This window comes from Anabrus simplex, chromosome 1 (assembly GCF_040414725.1).
Source record: "Anabrus simplex isolate iqAnaSimp1 chromosome 1, ASM4041472v1, whole genome shotgun sequence".
In the NCBI taxonomy this organism is placed as follows: Eukaryota; Metazoa; Arthropoda; class Insecta; order Orthoptera; family Tettigoniidae; genus Anabrus; species Anabrus simplex.
The window spans coordinates 1,433,697,801-1,433,716,625 of NC_090265.1; the positions used below are offsets into that span (position 1 = coordinate 1,433,697,801).

General features: G+C 39.6%; 1 protein-coding gene across 1 annotated transcript in view; it reads right to left on the reverse strand.

Annotated features, from left to right (window-relative positions):
- m (miniature) overlaps positions 1–18,825 on the reverse strand; it is a 601,465-nt gene that overhangs the window by 16,224 nt on the left and 566,416 nt on the right. The window contains exons 3-4 of the mRNA XM_067153037.2: positions 5,519–5,951; positions 3,125–3,247 (exon numbers count right to left, since the gene is read on the reverse strand). Coding sequence (XP_067009138.2) covers positions 3,125–3,247; positions 5,519–5,951 — 556 coding nt within the window. The remainder of the gene's footprint in view (positions 1–3,124; positions 3,248–5,518; positions 5,952–18,825) is intronic.

Below are 18,825 nucleotides of genomic sequence, written 5' to 3' on the forward strand. Positions count from 1 at the left end.
TGTCCTGACTGACTGTCCGACTGATTCATCATCGCCGAGCCCCCGGGCGTGTTGGCTGTGCGGTTAGGAGCGTGCAGCTGTGAGCTCGCATCCGGGAGATGGTGGGTTCGAATCCCACTGTCGCCAGCCCTGAAGATGGTTTTATGTGGTTTACCATTTTACACCAGGAAAATGCTGGGGCTGTACCTTAATTAAGGCAACGGCCACTTCCTTCCCATTCCTAGGCCTTTCCCGTCCCATCGTCGATATAAGACCTATCTGTGTCGGTGCGACGTAAAGCAAAATAGCATCGCCGAGCCAAAACTACTGGACATAAACAAAATTTTGGGGGTACGTTTAGGCTATATTAGAATGAAGGTGCTCACTAAGGGTGGATTTTTGGACATTCCACCGCTAAAGGGTTGGAAAATGGAATGAATAGTTTAAATGAGTACATCTATATCTTAACAACTTAAAAGTTTACAGATGTAAATATTGGTACTTGGAATCACCTTTAAAAATAAAGAAATACGTAATTTTTGTTTTCGGAAAATATCATTAACGGGGGTCAAAAAGGGGGAAAAGGGGTTGAATACCTTTTATGAGAATATCTATATCTCCAAAACTGAAGATGTTACAGACATGGATATCAGTATTTTTAATCCCCTTTAATAAGGAAACAAGTTTTGCCTGTTTTTTGAAAATCCAATTAATAGGGGTTGAACAGGAGTGACAAAAGGGGTGAATTTAAAAAGCTATACATACAGTATATCTCAGAAGCGTAATATGTTACGAGCGTATTTTGAATGTCCTGTAAAAGTAAAGATAACTTTTCGGAAAATCCACTTAAGGGGAACCAAAAAAGGGGCAGAATTTTTAAAATGAGCATATCTACAGTATATCTCAAAGACTTAATATTTCACAGACATGCGAATTGGTATTTTTAATCTTTGAAAATAAAGATGTAATTTTTTTTTACTTTCATAAAAACACTTCACGGGGGTAGGACTGAAAAGTGGGTTGGGGTGAATTTTCAAAATGAGCATACCTACAGCATATCTCAAAAACCTAACATGTTACAGACGTAAAAACTGGTATTTTAATCTGTTTTAAAAAAAGAGAATGTATTTTCTGTTTTCGGAAAAACGACATAAATGGAGGGGGGTTAAATGTACTGGAAAGTGGGGTTGAATTCTTTGTATTAGGATACTGATATATCTAAACTGAAGACGTTACAGACGTGAAAATTCGTATTTGGAGTCTCCTTTAAAAATAAAAATATAAGTATTTTGTGTTTTCAAAAAATCCACTTGGGGGGGGGGGGTGAAAGAATTGAAATTATAGTTGAAATCTTTGTATGAGGATACTTTTAACCAGAAATCTAAAGATGTTAAAGACGTGAAAAATTGGTATTTGGAATCTCCTTAAAAATAAAAACTAGGCATTGTAGGGGGAGAATCAACTTGAGCGGTTCGCGGGGGGGGGGGTGAAATAAGAGTTTAATTATTTTCATGAGGAGGGTGGATCTGAAAAACTGAAGATTTTACTGTCTTGATAATTGGTTTTAGGAAGCTCCTTTATAAATAAAGAAGCATGTACTTTTTCTGAAAATTCTCTTAAGGGGGAGGGTGAAAGAAAATGAAAAGATTGAATTCTTTTATGGTAATGCTTATATCTCAAACTGTGAAGGTTACAGACGTGAAAATTGGTATTTGGAATCTCTTTTAAAAATAAGCACCCATTTTTGTGCCCGGTGGGGTGTGAACTTAACGGAAGGGGGTGAAGAAGGAACTGAATTATTTGTGTGCGAATGGTTATATCTCAGAAATTGAAGATGTTACAGATATGGGCATTTGTATTTGGAATCTTCTTTCAAGGTAAAGAAACACATATTTGTTTGTTTTCGGAATATCCACTTAAGGAGGGGTTAATGAATTGAAAATAATAGTTGAATTATTTGTATGAGGATACTTATATCTCAAAAACTAAAGATTTTACAAACGTGAAAATTGGTATTTGGAATCTCCTTTGATAAAGAAACATGTTTTCTCTTATTTTCTAAAAATCCACTTAAGTGGGGTGAAAGAATGAAAAATTGGTTGAGGATACTTACATTTAAAAACTAAAACATTTACAGACGTGAAAATTGGTATTTGGAATATCCTTTAAAAATAAACACGTACTTTTTCGTTTTCGGAAAACCCACTAAAGGGGGGAAGTGTGGAAGTTAAGAAAAAGTTGAATTATCTTTAATGAGGATTCTTAAATCTCAAAAACTGAAGAAGATACTGACATGAAAACTGGTATTTGGAATCTCCTTTAAAAATAAAGAAGCACGAATTTTTTGCAATCTTCTTTAAAAATAAAGAACCAAGTATAGTTTATTTTTTGTTTTCGAGTTAAGAGAAGACTGTTTCTCACATGCATAGTACTATGTCGCATGATCATCTTAGCCGCAAAAGGCAATACCACAAACGTGGTTCACAAGGAGTTCCTGGGGTGAATGAAACTCAATTTTTCGGTGAGCTTTTATACTTTAGGGATTTTTAGATAATGTCTTAGTACAGTACCAAGAAATGATTTCTTTTATCAAATTACGAAATCCACACGAGGAAAGCCGTGTGTAACTGCTAGTATAGTGTAAATAATGCAATAAACTTCCTTGGTGTTCTGATTTACTGGGCATTAATGTACCTAAAGTGCGTGAAATTATTAAGATATATTTATCCTAGTGAAACTCATTTAATTCATGAAATATTTATTTGTTTACTTACTTTTGGCATAACTCCATTGTAAACATTTCCAAAAGGTTCCCTCGTAAGACTGTTATTTCTTCATGCAATTTCACTGCGAAGGATTTACTAGTATACAGGAATACAAATGCATTTCACATGCTAATAAACAATAATTCCATTTTAGTCAGTAAATATTGTGAATTTTTAATTTCAAATGTCACATTTCGTACATAATTTAATGTTTAGAAACTATTTAAAAGAACTCACTTGTTATGAAATAAATTTTAAAAGTATAATTTCTATGGTACACTGTTCAGCATAACAGCACGCAAGCGTATTTAGAAATAACTTATTTAAAGCATTTGTCATTCCTTTACATCAACACTTGTAGTACTCTAAGTTGTACTTACCGCGATAATCGTTTATGGCAACCACGAGTGTGAGTGTTGATCCCAGAGGCACGATACCACTTACTGGAGGTGCCCAGGGCCCCTTACCATGTTGTATCTCCATCCAGCAGTCGACATTGTCACCTAAAAACAGCATTTTAGGTCACTTTACGGTCATTTTAAAACGGATTGGGGAGACAAAAACGTTTTTAATAAAATGTTGTACTTTTTAAGAATGTATCTTCTGAATTCTATTAAGTTCGTTTGTATTGAACATCAGTCAATTAGCTTTCAAAATAAATTATCTTTAGTAATTTAACGGTGAAACATTGAGCAGGAATAACCAATTAATTAACGGTACAGATATAAAGAAGCAAATAATTCCGAATAAATAATTCAACTAATGTATTTAATACGTATTATCATTTGAAATATACATGCATTTTCATAACTGATTTTCATGACTGATCAAATACTCACTTAAATTGATGAGTTCAAGGTTTCAGAAAACTATCTTACTGTTTAATCAGGCCTAGTTATTGTAAGATTATCTATGGTAATATAAATCTGCCAAAATTGTTAATTATAGCACAAAAATCATGTACATGACTAATTTATTTTACGTTAATCGGTAGAACATGTAGAGATAGGATTATCATGTTCATCACTCAAAAAATATTTTATGTTACATAACAAATTTCACAATTGTTTCTATAGGGATAAATTACTGCCTAAGAATCGCCTACCTATTTTCTTTGAATTTTGGAATTTTAAACCACTCATGGTTATTTGTCGTATCACTGATATCTTTTTTGTTTGTTTAGCATCTTATTGCAGTTTTCTGCCTGATACTTATTGAACTTTCTCATTTGTGGCAGAATGGCTCCTTTCAGCAATATTTGAAGGGGTAATCTATCCATATATCAACATATTTTCTCTAGTCCTTTCACATTTTCGTATAGAATTATGAATACATTTCGAATGATAGAATCATAGGATTCATACATAAAGGATATGTTCATAGTGAAAAAATAAACACTGATATTTGACTGGAATTTCTCTCAAGAAATTAATAAAAACATACCATGTGGTTCAATACAAGTACCGTAAATTTCTAAGTCGATATCGAACCAAGGAATTACCATGACTTGGTTAGTAATACTTTTTTTAAATGGTGTCTTATTTAAAACACGCCATCCGTAAATGACTCAAGTATGAGGGTTGTGAAATGCATCGTATAAAGCAAGGGCTGGGGTAACTTTATCAGCAGATAGGGCACTTAATTATCTGGTCAGTAATTAGCATGGGCAATATGTTCATAACGACACTTTACTTGAAACTATGAGACAATCCCTATCGTTGAGCCGTAGGTAACTCTATGACCCTTTATTATTTATCTCCCTTCTCTTATCCACATACCTGGTGGGGTAACTAACATTCTTCCATGTTTCTAACAACCCATCATTATAACGATCAAAATTTTTCCCAGTTCTCATTTAATATTACAATTAGGTCTAAGCCTTACAGGTTCCCAGATCTATGGATAAATAATATGTTATTATCTTTAAGATCCCACCCGTGTATGGAATCTTTTATTGACCGCAATTATTAAAAGGATAATTCCGTGATTTTATGACAAAGTAGATTTTACGACAAGGACATGTTATAACATTAGACTCGAACTAATGGATATAGTTTCAAGTATTATGTATTATGTGTGTGGTTCAAAAAAATAATAATGTGTCATGAATAAAAGAATAGGAAATCGTGTTATATAATTGATACTGATAAGAGCATTTTTTTTTCAAATCTGAACTGTTTAAGAAGCCTTTCTCGTGGACAGTCGAGATTTTCTTCTGATGAAGCAGAGCACAGTTCTCTGCGAAACGTTTCGTTTGGATGGAAGGAAGTTACAAATACTCTATCCCAAGACCTGTCTACGAATCGAGGACTTACACTTTCAATTCGAAATACAGTTCTTCTATCCCGTTAATGTGGTATGTTAAACTACATAAGATTCCGAACAATACACTAGATAATGTTATAAATATCTTAACGGGCTGTTTTTTTTTCTTTTGATAATAATATGAATCGCGCAATAAATGATCATTCACAGATGTTTTAATGAGACACCATAAAGACGTGCCACGATATAGTTTTTACAAATCGAGTGGTTCTAAACTAGCAATTATTAACTAAAAGATGTGTCCTTGTACTAAGACTGTGTAGTTCTTTTTAGGCACACCTAGAATGAAGGGGAATGATACACCAGCCCTCGTGCCATTCTTAAATCTCTGACTGTAGATTTCCTCATATTACTTTTTTTTTTTTGGTAGGGAAGTCCGCAATTTTCTGAAATTTTCGTGTCTTGCAAGGTTTACCCAATCACTTTCAACTAGACCTATATGCACTTACCTCGAAAATCAAGCTGGATGACATCGAGATCAGCGATGACCATGGGTGGTTTGGATGCCGTCTTCTCGTAATCATTGAACCACTCACATCTCAGCCTCTTAGCTTCATCCCAAACTTCCAGCAGGTCCTTGTCGTATTGCACTACCACCGTATTCTCGTAGAACTGACCGTGCAAGTCTGGCTTGGTCCCGCAGCGTGCGTATGCGATCCGGAAAGAGAAGGCCATCTTCCCTGTCGACGGCTGAACGTAAACACAGCGCGGATCTGCATATTGTCCCTTGGAGGACACAATACCTTCGAACGGATGCGTGAACGATAAGTGGACGTCCATATGGTCCTTTCCACACATCACTTCTAGGGACTGAATGGCTGGCATTCCTTCGGGTCGCTCCAGAGGCCAGATGTCGCCGCTCCCAGCGGACACGCCCGCCGCCTGGAACACCATCACATAGAATGAACAGGAGTATATCAACAGCACATCACATCGGCTCGTTTGGTTGAAAATTGTCAACAGTAATTACAGTTCTAGTTTGGGCAGCAGCAAACACACTTCCCGAACAACGCGATCTGTTTACTGTACGTATTCAAATTTGAAACTTGGTTGGCGAATCGGTCAAAACAGAGCCATTGAGCTGGAATTTTGTCCTTAAATAGCGTGTATTAAATTACCAGCAAGTAAAAGACAGGTTGTTATCACTTAAGCGATATCAATGGACTGCATTAGGAATTGATCCAGATCCAGGATCTGTTATCGCAAGGGATCGTCTGACTTAGCCACTTGAGCGGGAAAGGAGGGAAGCAATCACCTTACTGTTTTAATTTTAATGTGTAGACCTAGTATTCTGCATGAAAATTATATAGTTCGGCTCGCTATGTGCAGGTCTGTTGATCGAAAGGACAAATTTTCCAGTGATATGACTAGACTGAAAATTCATCTTTTCCTTTTATAGCTCACTTAAACTACATACTCGTGCTGCATAGATGGGTATGAGAGTGAGAAAGAGACATGATAATAGAATGATGAGTTACAGAGATGATTTAGCAGACGGAGGCTATAGCAACCCAGGTCAAATGATCGCTCATTGGCCCAATATTGAAAGTTATCAAAATATTAATAGAATTCAATATTAAATAAATAATGATTCATATTACTAATTACTACAAAAATAAATTCGTGCAATTTAATTCTTTCCACTGAAGAATATAAATGGCGTTGGTATGCAGTAATACTAGAATGCGCTAGCGTGATCTGGAACCCAGGATGTGATAAGCATAAACAGATGACAAAGGAGTACACTTCAATTAACGACAGTAGGTAAATGAAATGCCGTATGGCTTTGAGTGCCGGGTGTGTCCGAGGACAAGTTTGGCTCGCCAGGTGCAGGTCTTTGGATTTGACACCCGTAGGCGACCTGCACGTCGTGATGAGGATGAGATGATGATGGAGACGGCATATACACCCAGCTCCCGTGCCAGAGAAATTAACCAATGATAGTTAAAATTCCTGACCCTGCCGGGAATCGAACCCGGGACCCCTGTGACCAATGGTCAGCACGCTAACCGTTTAGCCATGGAGCCGGACAACGACAATTGTTAAGTCAGGTGATGGTGATTAATGACCCTGGTAATTGTGTTCAAAGGCGATTTCTGATAGTGATGTATTACAAAACGATTAATGAGTTAACATATATTAAATTACTGATATATTGTAAATTTCTTTCTTTCTTAATCTGATTACCCTCCAGGGTTGGTTTTTTCCTCAGAATCAGCGAGGGATCCCACCTCTACCACCTCAAGGACAGTGTCTTGGAGCGTGAGACATTGGGTCGGGGATACAACAGGGGATAATGACCAGTACCTCGCCCAGGCGACCTCCCCTGCTATGTTGAACAGGGGCCTTGGTGGGGGATTGGAAGATTGGAAATGATAGGCAAGGAAGAGGGAAGGAAGCGGCCGTGGCCTTAAGTTATGTACCATCCCGGCATTTGCCTGGAGGAGAAGTTGGAAACTACGGAAAACCACTTCCAGGATGGCTGAGGTGGGAATCGAACCCACCTCCACTCAGTTGACCACCCGAGGCTGTGTGGACCCCGTGCCAGCCCTCGTACCATTTTTCAAATTTCGTGGCAGAGCCGGGAATCGAACCCGGGCCTCCGGGGGTGGCAGCTAATTACATTAACCACTACACCACAGAGGCGGACATATTTTAGATTTCACGAAGTAAAAAATGGTGAATTAAAAATATAACATTTCTACACAAAATCATTATTAATTTTCATTTCAAGGTTAATGTCAATGTTATAATTCCTGTCAACTCCCATCTTTCAGCAACAATTCTGTAAAAACAATAACATACAGTTATTCACCACTCACCGGAATGTATACTTCATACAACGTTACTGGCACACTGACAAAGATATAGATTTTAGTTCTGACAGAAGTCACTTCCTACGATATTTGACCATCTCCATAAGATGACTTGTTTTTCAGTAACACCTAAAGTTTTAAAATTACTTTTTATATATCTACATAAATAAATACACGTATTTCATCACCTGTTACAACAGAATTTGCCATTATGAATGTGAATTTTGGAGGAGAGTTAATTCGCCGTTGACTTTAAATCTCACAACACTACTACCATACCACACAAGTCATTGATTCGTGTCGGAAAAACTGGATTTTATAGAACTTGTCTGTCTTTCGTCCTGTCTGCCTTAACTACGAAACAAGTATCAGTCGTTCTATGTTACTGAAGGTATAATCACATAACAGTACAAGCAACAGTGCTCTACTCTGAATGAACGGGCCTTTATGGTACTAGTTCTTCGGCGGAGGAATAGAGACATAAGAACAACCATTTAAGTAACGTTATTTCAGTTTTATTATGCACTACACCGAAAGACTACTGTAATGAATTCAACAGCCACGATACTAAGAAAGAGGGAGTCATAATACATACTGTACGTTGCGGTAAATAAATAGTATACTGCATTACCATTAGCCTTCTCTAATTGGAAATGAATTCCAAATGATTAAACGAAGGTTTCTAGTAACAATGAATGAACAAATGGCATGAGGGGACATATCGCGCAGGTGTTGTTCTTTTCAACCTTTTACAAAGATAAAGACACCTCCGTACAGGCCATGAAGGCCCTTGGAGGAGTGGAAGGTAAAGGCTTCCACCATTGTTAACCGCGGCACGTGATGGGGTAGAGTGGTTAGCTCTACGCCCGGCCGCCTTTGCCCCCAGGAATTAACCTGGTACTCATTTTTGGTGTAGGCTGAGTGAACCTCAGGGCCATATGCACCTCCGGAAGTGGAAATCTCGTTTCTTAAATATTACTACCTGACGGGGATTCGAACCCACGTCCTTCCGGGCGAACCGAGCACGCCTTTACCGCCTCGGCCAGGCAGACCCTGTTTTCAACCGTTTATCTACGTTTAATATTTAAATTCTTGGAACCCACTTTCATGCTTTCAGGGTTATGCCTGACATGGTCATTTCAGAAGGCCGCCTGGGCGAGGTACTGGTCATCCTCCCCACTTGTATCCCCCGTCCTTCTCTACCCCTCCACCCCCAGACCGACCATTTAGACTTGAAAAGATATGTGTTAGTAGCGCAGCTGGTTGATCAAGAGATGAGAGATTATTAAAATAAATACACTTCTTTTCTAGGAAGTTAACATATTTTCGGGATGCAAAACCGGTACTCAGACCGCCTCTGTGGTGTAGTGGTTAGTGTGATTAGCTGCCACCCCCTGAGGCCCGAGTTCGATTCCCGGCTCTGCCACGAAATTTGAAAAGTGGTACGAGGGCTGGAACGGGGTCCACTCAGCCTCGGGTGGTCAACTGAGTAGAGGTGGGTTCGATTCCCACCTCTGCCATCCTGGAAGTAGATTTCCGTGGTTTCCCATAATTCTCCTCCAGGCAAATGTCGGGGTGGTACCTAACTTAAGGCTACGGCCGCTTCCTTCCCTCTTCCTTGTCTATCCCTTCGAATCTTCCAATCCCCCGCAAGGCCCCTGTTCAGCATAGCAGGTGAGGCTGCCTAAGCGAGGTACTGGTCATCCTCCACAGTTGTATCCCAGGCCCAATGTCTCACGCTCCAGGACACTTCCCTTGAGGCGGTAGAGGTGGGATCTCTCGCTGAGTCCGAGGGAAAACCAACCCTGGAGAAAAACAGATTAAGAAAGGAAAAAAGAAAGAAAGTGTGAAGGAGAGGGAAGGGAAAAGCTCTCAGTGAACCACTGGGAAAACTGTCAACGAAAACTGTATCTTGCATGTCTAATCTGCTCATGAAAACGAACAAAAACAAACAACTAAGGATATCAGGTCGATGTTAGGTAACTACTATAAACCTGACCTAACAATACGATTACTGTTCGCGTTCATCTTCATTCAACATGTCGCTGGCTCCACATGGCTGTGGAATGTGGAGGCACTGAGGAAACTGAGACAGTGCAGTGCAGGAATTGTTAGAGGCTGCGGCAAGAAACTGGAGGTTAACGGTAGCTGAGACAAGACTGGTAGCTTCAGCCACCGCGCCGTATGCTGTTCAAGCACAAGTTGCTCTTGTGTTCTTCAACACTTTGCGTAGGGTTGTTATGGAGTTGAAAATCGAGACGTCATTCATTTTAAATTTAAAGTTTTATTTTACCTCTCCTCCCTGTATTGATGAATATGTTTCTACTTTCTTACAGAATTGTCAGTACCGAGCTCGATACCTGCAGTCGCTTAAGTGCGCCCAGTATCCAGTATTCGGGAGATAGTAGGTTCGAACCCCATTATCGGCAGCTCTGAAAATGGTTTTCCGTGGTTTCCAATTTTCACACCAGTCAAATGCTGGGGCTGTACCTTAATTAAGGCCACGGCCGCTTCCTTTCCACTCCTAGCCCTTTCCTGTCCCATCGTCCAATAAGACCTATCTGTGTCGGCGCGACGTAAAGCAACTAGCAACAAAAAAAGTTTTGCCAGTCACCGAGGAATTGTTTCGAAGAAAACAAACATGTCGAAAGCCCGTGCTGCTATTGTAGATGGAATGTTTGACCTTCGAATCATGAGACTAATAACTTTGGTAACCAGGCAAATTGTCTTAAAGTTGATAAAGCAATAATCTTTTTTAAACCAAATTCAAAATTAGCTCCTAGACCCGCTATAAATATAGTAAGACCAGCTATAAGCAGTAAAAATTTAGATAATCAAGTATCAACAAAGGCTCTATTAAACCGAATCAACAAATAAACCTCCGCTGTAACCAATGTTGACGAATGTACTAAAGCTGATACAGGTGTTGGAGCAGCCATAGCTGCCGGTAATCATGAAGAAAAGGGAATTTGAGCACTCTTAGTCAAGCCTTAATTAAGTCCACCACGGCCGCTTCCTTCCTACCTCTAGTCATTTCCTATTGCATTGTCGCCATAATACCTATCTGTGTCGCTGCGACGTAAAGCAAATTCTAAAAATAACAATAGGAAACTACGGAAAACCATCCTCAGAGCTGTTGACAGCGGGGCTCGAACTCACTATCTCCCAGCTACCGCCCGGTCTCGTTGTCACTGTGTTCTCAAGAGAGATCCTTGCTGTTGGCGAGTTTAAACTGATCCTGACCAAGTGCCGCTCAGTTCGTGACGCCCTAGATGATGTCATGTGAAAATAACTTGCCAAGTACCAACGTTTGTCCTACGAATCCGGAGCGATGGAATAGTATGGATTTTCAGAGCAACATGGAGTGTGTAAAAATGTCATGAGCTATAGTATCATAATGCAGAGGCAATAAGCGTGTATACAGGCTACGCGATCAGGGTCAAGTAGCTGTAAGCTTGCATTCGAGTTACAGTGGTTCGAACCCTGAGGATGATTCACCGTAGTTTCTCGTTTTAATTCCAGGCAAATTCCGCATATAGAAAATTCTAAATCAGCTGACTGTGTAGTGGGATTGAAACATAGCGATGCTGGATAGGTGTTCAACTCCATGGCTCAAGGTAGAGGGATACAATTCAGTCAGGGACGGTTGGTGTCAGAATTGTTGAAAACGAGGTATGTGGAAAAATAGGATTATTTTCATGATAATGAGCACCTTCTGTGGGCAGCATTCCAGCACTCCAATTATTGGTTCGTAATAGTACTGCTTTTACTACTACTACTACTACTACTACTACTACTACTACTTAATAATTTATTGTGGCTATTGCTAATTTGGTGCAGCCCTCGTAAGGCAGACCCTCCGACGAGGATGGACGGGATCTGTCATGTACGGTACAACGTGTGTTAGCATGATATGGTGGAGGTTGACCTGCAGGAATAGGAATATTGGAGACAGAACAAACACCCAATCCTCAAGCCAAAGCAATGAACCATTTACGGTTAAAATTGCGGATCTGACCGGGAATCGAATTCAGGGCCTTCTGAGATAAGAGTCACTGGACTTACCATCCAGTCAAGTAGCCGGTCTGTTGGCTTGTAGTGAGGCCGTACAACGACTTAAGAATGTGTTTTCCAGCTGTATGGAATTCATAACTTTCTTTCTTTCTTTCTTTCTTTCTTTCTTTCTTTCTTTCTTTCTTTCTTTCTTAATCTGCTTACCCTCTAGGTTTGGTTTTTCACTAGGACTCAGCGATGGATCCCACCTCTACCGCCACAAGGGCAGTGTCCTGGAGCGTGAGACATTGGGTCGGAGGGATACAACTGGGGAGAATAACCAGTACCTCGCCCAGGCGGCCTCACCTGCTATGCTGAACAAGGGCCTTGGTGGGGGATGGGGAAATTGGAAGGGATAGACAAGGAAGAGGCCGTAGTTTTAAGTTAGGTACCATCCGGCATTTGCCTGCAGGAAATGTGGGAAACCACGGAAAGCCACTTCCAGGATGGCTGAGTTGGGAATTGAACCCACCTCTATACAGTTGACCTCCCGAGGCTGAGTGGACCCCGTTCCAGCCCTTGTACCACTTTTCAAATTTCGTGGCAGAGCCGGGAATCGAACCCGGGCCTCCAAGGGTGGCAGATAATCATAATAATCATAATAACCACTACACCACAGAGGCGGACGGAATTCATAAAATATATAAACTACTTTCGGTATATTAGGGGAATTCTTCTTGAATTCATTCGATAACTTTAATGGTGAAATAATGTTGAATGTTGTGTAATAGGGTATGAAGATAGCAATTTTCTGTTGTTTTACTTGTATAAATCATTGTAGTGATATTATTAGTCAAATATCCCGGGGCGTATCCTCGAAGAGACTAATTCAAATATTCAAGGTAACGTTTGCTGTCGGTGCAGGATATATGAGCTACGGAAGATCCCTATAAACTCCAAGCTTATACATTCAAGATTTACTGTAGAATTTCGAAGTAGATCCAGTTTATACAGTCCTCCAAAGGCTTGAGACCCACAGAGACATTTGTAGGAATTACTGGGACCTGTAGAATCAACCACAGCTTTCAACGAAATTTGACTGTTATAGAAATATTTATCAGTATACTAAGTAGTAGGGATTAGATTTCTTTACTCAAATAGATCGGCATTTATTCTAAAAGTTCCACTCACATTACTGGGATCCGGTTCCCAGGTAAAGATTTAGGTCATATGGCTTGTGATTATGAGATTAATAGTCATGTTGAGTATCTCAGATTGTAAAGTGAAGGCCATTTGAGCTCAAGTTAGTGGGTTCGATCCCACATCATTTCGGTGATATTTCAAGGTGCTCAAATAGGCCTACACCAGGCCCGTGTGGGTAAATTAACTATCATCCAAAACAATTCCTGTGATACAAAACTTTGGCAGCTCGGTATCTCCGAAAATCGTAAAAGAGGTCCGCTATCAAGGTCTATAGGATGAGTTGCATAAATAACAGGTGTTCCGGAAGGCCATAAAATTTTGTTTTGGGAAATCATTTTAAAGAATCGATGTATGGAGAAGATAACAGTTGCTATGCATAGGGACGATATATTTCTGCAATATTATCCAGTCCCTAACAATTAATAGTAACTTGTATCCTTTCTATCGGTGGTTATACACACACTGCATATAAGAGACATGTAAAAACCTCATAATTCTTGCATTTCCCACTCTCCGTTTAATTGTAAAAGTATATGCTAGTTAATTGTTATATAATTTTACTGCTTTAATATGAACATCCAGTTTTGGTGAGACTGCTTCGTTGTTTACTGGTTAGAACACCTAATGATGCTCTAATATGCGTTCCCAGAATTTTTACGAGCATTTCTCACTTGGTTGAAATGCTCATTTTTGCGCTTACTTATCGAAATCCACCCAGAGCATCTAATGTGAGCAATTCACGGGCGTGATCACTTCCAGGTTGGATTGATACTTGTTGAAAATAACCTTTGAGCATTATACAAAATTGTTTTACAACATGTTACACAACAAATTATGATCGCAGACTTACAATATATTGAATTTAGAATAAGATAAATGTCTTTGGACTGAACCAGAATCCAAGTTGTAGTTTCCGGTTAGAAAAGTGTGGGTTGGGCAGCGCCTGACATGAGGTTGACACTATTGTAAGAGTGTCCAGGAATACGAGCGTGACTCGGCTTGGTCACATTACGGTAAGGTTCTCCTCTCCATTCACAGCACGACTATGCGAACCGCTACAACAGCCTTGGCCAACAGAGGTCAATGATGAGTGGGCAAGCAGGACAAGGAGCAGTCTGCCCTCACACCCTCAGATGCGAATTTCTTGGATGAAGTTACACTAAACACTTACTTCTTGCTTAACCACCCTCCCAATCGATAAGAAATGTTTCTTGATAAGGAAGCATTTTTGAGGAATCATTATTTCTGACAGACAGTAAAATAATATTCCTCTTTTGCAAACATTTAGATCAAAGATTATGGAAACTGATGTAAGTATTTCACTAATTATTTTACAAGGACTCTTTATTCACCCTTCTTGTTGATAGATTATATGGAGAGATTGAGTTGAGTGGAAAGGCATTAAGCAGTTTGGGCTATGCTTTGAATTGGTCTCAATGGACTCGAAATCTGTAGTATGATATTTGAAGTAAGGTTGCAGCTAACATAATATGAAGACCAAAATGATGCAAGTTGGGAAGAAACCGAAGAAGATTGGATGCCAGGTACGGAATATGAAAATAAAACAGGCAGATAATTTCAAGTATATTTCATATGCATTTTCATAGGATGGTAGTACACTAACTGAAATAAAATCTGGGTTTCGGAAAACTAAAGCAGTGAGCTCGCAGTTACGATTAACGGTATTCTGTAAAAAGAAAGTAAACTGTCGGACGAATTTAACTTTGCGTTGGATTCCTTTCACAGCAACTTTGCTGTACGGGAGCAAACGCTGGGTGGATTCGTAGCAGTTTTATTCTTAACATGGATGTAACAGACAAGAATGTTGCTAGAATGATAGCTGGAACAAACAGCTAGGAGCACTGACAGAAGGGTATTTGCAATGAGTAGACAAAAGCTAGAATATACTCCGTGGATGAAGATGTGCTTATAAACCCATTTCGGTGGTGAGAATATGTGAGGCGAATGAAGGAGCATATGTTACCTAGGAGATTAACACGTTAGGCGTCGCAAATTAGTTTTTAATGATAACTGGTGTGGAAATAAACGCGGCTAGACAGCTATTTGTAAAATGCTGATTGTGGAGGCTCTTACTGAGGCTTAATGATTGAACGCTAAATGGTGTAAGAGTCTGTGATAAAGAAGCACTGTACCTATGTATGTATGTATGTATGTATGTATGTATGTATGTATGTATGTATGTATGTATGTAGGTGAAAAATGAAATGGCGTATGGCTTTTAGTGCCGGGAGTGTCCGAGGACAAGTTCGGCTCGCCAGATACAGATTTTTAAATTTGAAGCTCATAGGCGACCTGCACGTCATGATGATGATGAAATGATGATGAAGACGACACATACACCCAGCCCCGTGCCAGCGAAATTAACCAATTATGGTTAAAATTCCCGACCCTGACGGGAATCGAACCCGGGACGGTCTGCCATTTAAAAGAATGTATTTCGATTTTGTGTCTGGGACTGACTGAATTGAATTTGAAACGAGAGTGTCATTTCTGGTGAAGCACACAACGCGGGAATTGATTCAGTATTCAGCAGCGGAAATAGAACTACACCAAATAGCCGGGACGTTACGGATATGGGAAACTGCTCCAGGAGCTTTCATGGCCGCCTTCATAGATCTCATTTATTACGTATTGCGTCAGTTCTAGTGCGTCCTTCATGCATCAAGTAAGCAAATTGGTAGTACAAAACACAATCTCTTCCCTTCTCTCTCTCCATCTATCTACCTATCTCTGTTTCCTTTCCCTGCGGGTTCGGGTATGAACTGAGATGAAATTTCGTAGCAATTTTTTACTACTGAATGTACTTCCTGACGTCAATCTCATCAGAGAAGTTAATAAAACGAAAGGAATATATGTCTTTTCACGAGAGTTTAATCCTGATGTAAACATGGTATGTCGACGCCTCCGCAGGTCCCGATTTCAAGTAGTTAGCGCCCTGGCAAACAATATTTAGCCGCCCGCCCCTCTGCTCGTTTTCCTGTTCCTCTAAGAATAATTGTTTACAAATTCAATATTACAGTTTTCAAGATTATGAGTTCTAAAACAGCACATTATGCAAATCGACGGCTTACTTCTAAAACCTCGTATCTCACAATGCTTTTTCCACCGATTATTTTCCTTAAGACTGGTCACGCCTCCCAGCCACATATTGATATGCAGCCCATCAGAACAATTTTCGTTGTATTCATTTTCCTGTGCGGAAGTGTAAAGGAAAATGAACCTTAAATGCATTATACAGTAGGAGTGCGTAAATACGTGATGAAAACAACATCCCTACTATACAGTATGGTAAGGTCCATTTTCCTTTACACATCAGCAGACTAAATTGATCACAATGAAAATTGTTCTGATGGACTGCAACTCCATATGTGGTCGGGAGGCGTGGCCAGCCTTAACGAAAATAATGCGTAGGAAGTGCATCGGGACATACGAAGTTTTAGAAGTAAGCCGACGAAATACAGTTCTCAAAATTAAACTTATCAAGCCAAACAAAGATAACAGCCAAATAAGAATGAGGCTGCTTTTATTTTTATTTTAAAAAACCGTTGGTTCAGTTTGATAGTTTGTATGTAAGTAAATAATTTTAGAAATAAGACACGTTTTCTTCATAAAACTGAAATATATAGATTAAATTCAAGTTTAAAAGTTAGAATAGGTTAAAGTGTTTTATATAGTCTAATAAAATAATTGGAATAATTTGTTGAATGTAAAAGTAATTTGAGGGAAATGAATTTAAGACGTAATTCACGCAGTCCATAATTACTCGATCCGCCGGTCGCCGCCCCTCAGAAACTGGCGCCCTGGGCAAATGCCCAGTCCGCCCATTTGTAAATCGGGGCCTGCGCCTCCGCCAAAAAAAGAGTTGTGATTCGCTGAACGTGTAGTACCGAACTCCACCACGTCAACGTCTCGTGTTCGGACGTACGGGACTGCGCATGGCATACGACAACAGTGCGAAGATCTGAACTTCTGAATAAACGACTAAACCTGGATTTTGTTCACTTAGTTTATTGAACACATTCACAATGCACTCCCTATGGTCACTTCTAGGCGGTTTTCCTCTTTTGTACTTCACTACACGAGGTGGTCCTACCTGCTCCATTCCTCTCACTATGAATACTGACACTGACTGCTGCTGCAAGATTCAACACTTTATCTCTTATGTCGGCGGAGAAATATATAATTTAGCGGACAGCAGATTTTTTGTGGAATTTAGTGTTTTATCCATTTTACGGTTTTTAAATTTGTACTTCAATCTTTCTCCGAGCTATTCCGTATTTCTTGTCAGGAGCTAGCAGTCACATGAGGAAAACATGTTATTTGGATTTTATATTATGAGATCATGGTGTCATAAATTTATAACGCGTATGAAACGGGGACTTATATCTTAGTTGACGAATGACGACAGATAATGAAACTGTGACAGAGGAGCATAATGAACTGGCCTGTTCTGTGTGTGGCCCCTGAGATAGGGGATTCACCTAGTTTTCACCCGGCACTAAAGCGTCTACTAGTTTTAGCTCGCCGGCTCGCGGGCAGGGAGTTAATCCCAGTGAAACTCACAGATCAGGTGAGTGCAGACATTTACTTTTATTATTATTATTATTATTATTATTATTATTATTATTATTATTATTATTATTATTATTATTATTATTATTATTATTATTATTATTATTCCTCATTTTTATTGCTCATTATTTGAGATAGGATTTCTTAGCGGAATTTTTGCGGATTTTTAGTAGTATTTAGCGGATCTTGAAAAAATAAGTTGGCAACACTGCTTATCTCCATCCACGCTGTACAGCTTGGGACTTTCCCTCACTACGAGAAGTCTTCCTGTATTACACCACGCGTTGTGACTTGATTTCTCGTTATTTAATTACTATATTTTTTAAACTCATATATATATACCGGTATATATGACAATCATATTTTAATCTGATAACGTACTCGTCCAAACTCTCTAAATGTAATAAACTAAAATCAAATCAAATTAATGCGACATACTACTTTCCTCCGAGCTCAGATACAGTCAAATGAGTGTGACGGTTGCTTGTCCAATCAACTACGTCTATGCCCACGTGCAAAGCCAAGGTGCTCGGCCTATTTGTTTACATCAGGATTAAACTCTTGTGAAAAGCGGTATAGCAAGAAGGGAGAGGATGAAAGCCGGTGAACAGCACCAGGTACCGATGCCCACGCGGTTTTAAACCTTAAGGACGATCATGGAATAAACCATCGCTAGTTAGGAATATTGAACAGCACAGTATATCCATTTTGACAAAGCCGACTAATGAATCACCATTACCAGCGTTGTATGCCCTCATTACATTGCGGAGATGTTTGGAATTGAGTCCAGGCCTTTGGCAGGCAATCTAGTACTGTCGTTACAAAATTGTATACTACCACCTTGCCTACCCTGCCGACCAGCATCATGATGGTGAACATGCTTTCGACCAACGGGACTCGAACCGGTTAACCACGGTGTCAGACTTTGAAGTCTTAATGATCACGGGCACCAGATGGGCTAAAATATATTCTCCCTGTACAGTAACAATTTTTTCTTTTAGAATTTGCATGGGTCTTATGGCGACGATGGGATAGGAAAGGGCTAAGAGCGATGAGCGGGAAGAAAGCTATTTTTTTGCTTTACGCCGCACCGAAACAGATATGTCTTATGGTGACGACGGGATAGGAAAGGCCTAGGAATGGGAAGGAAG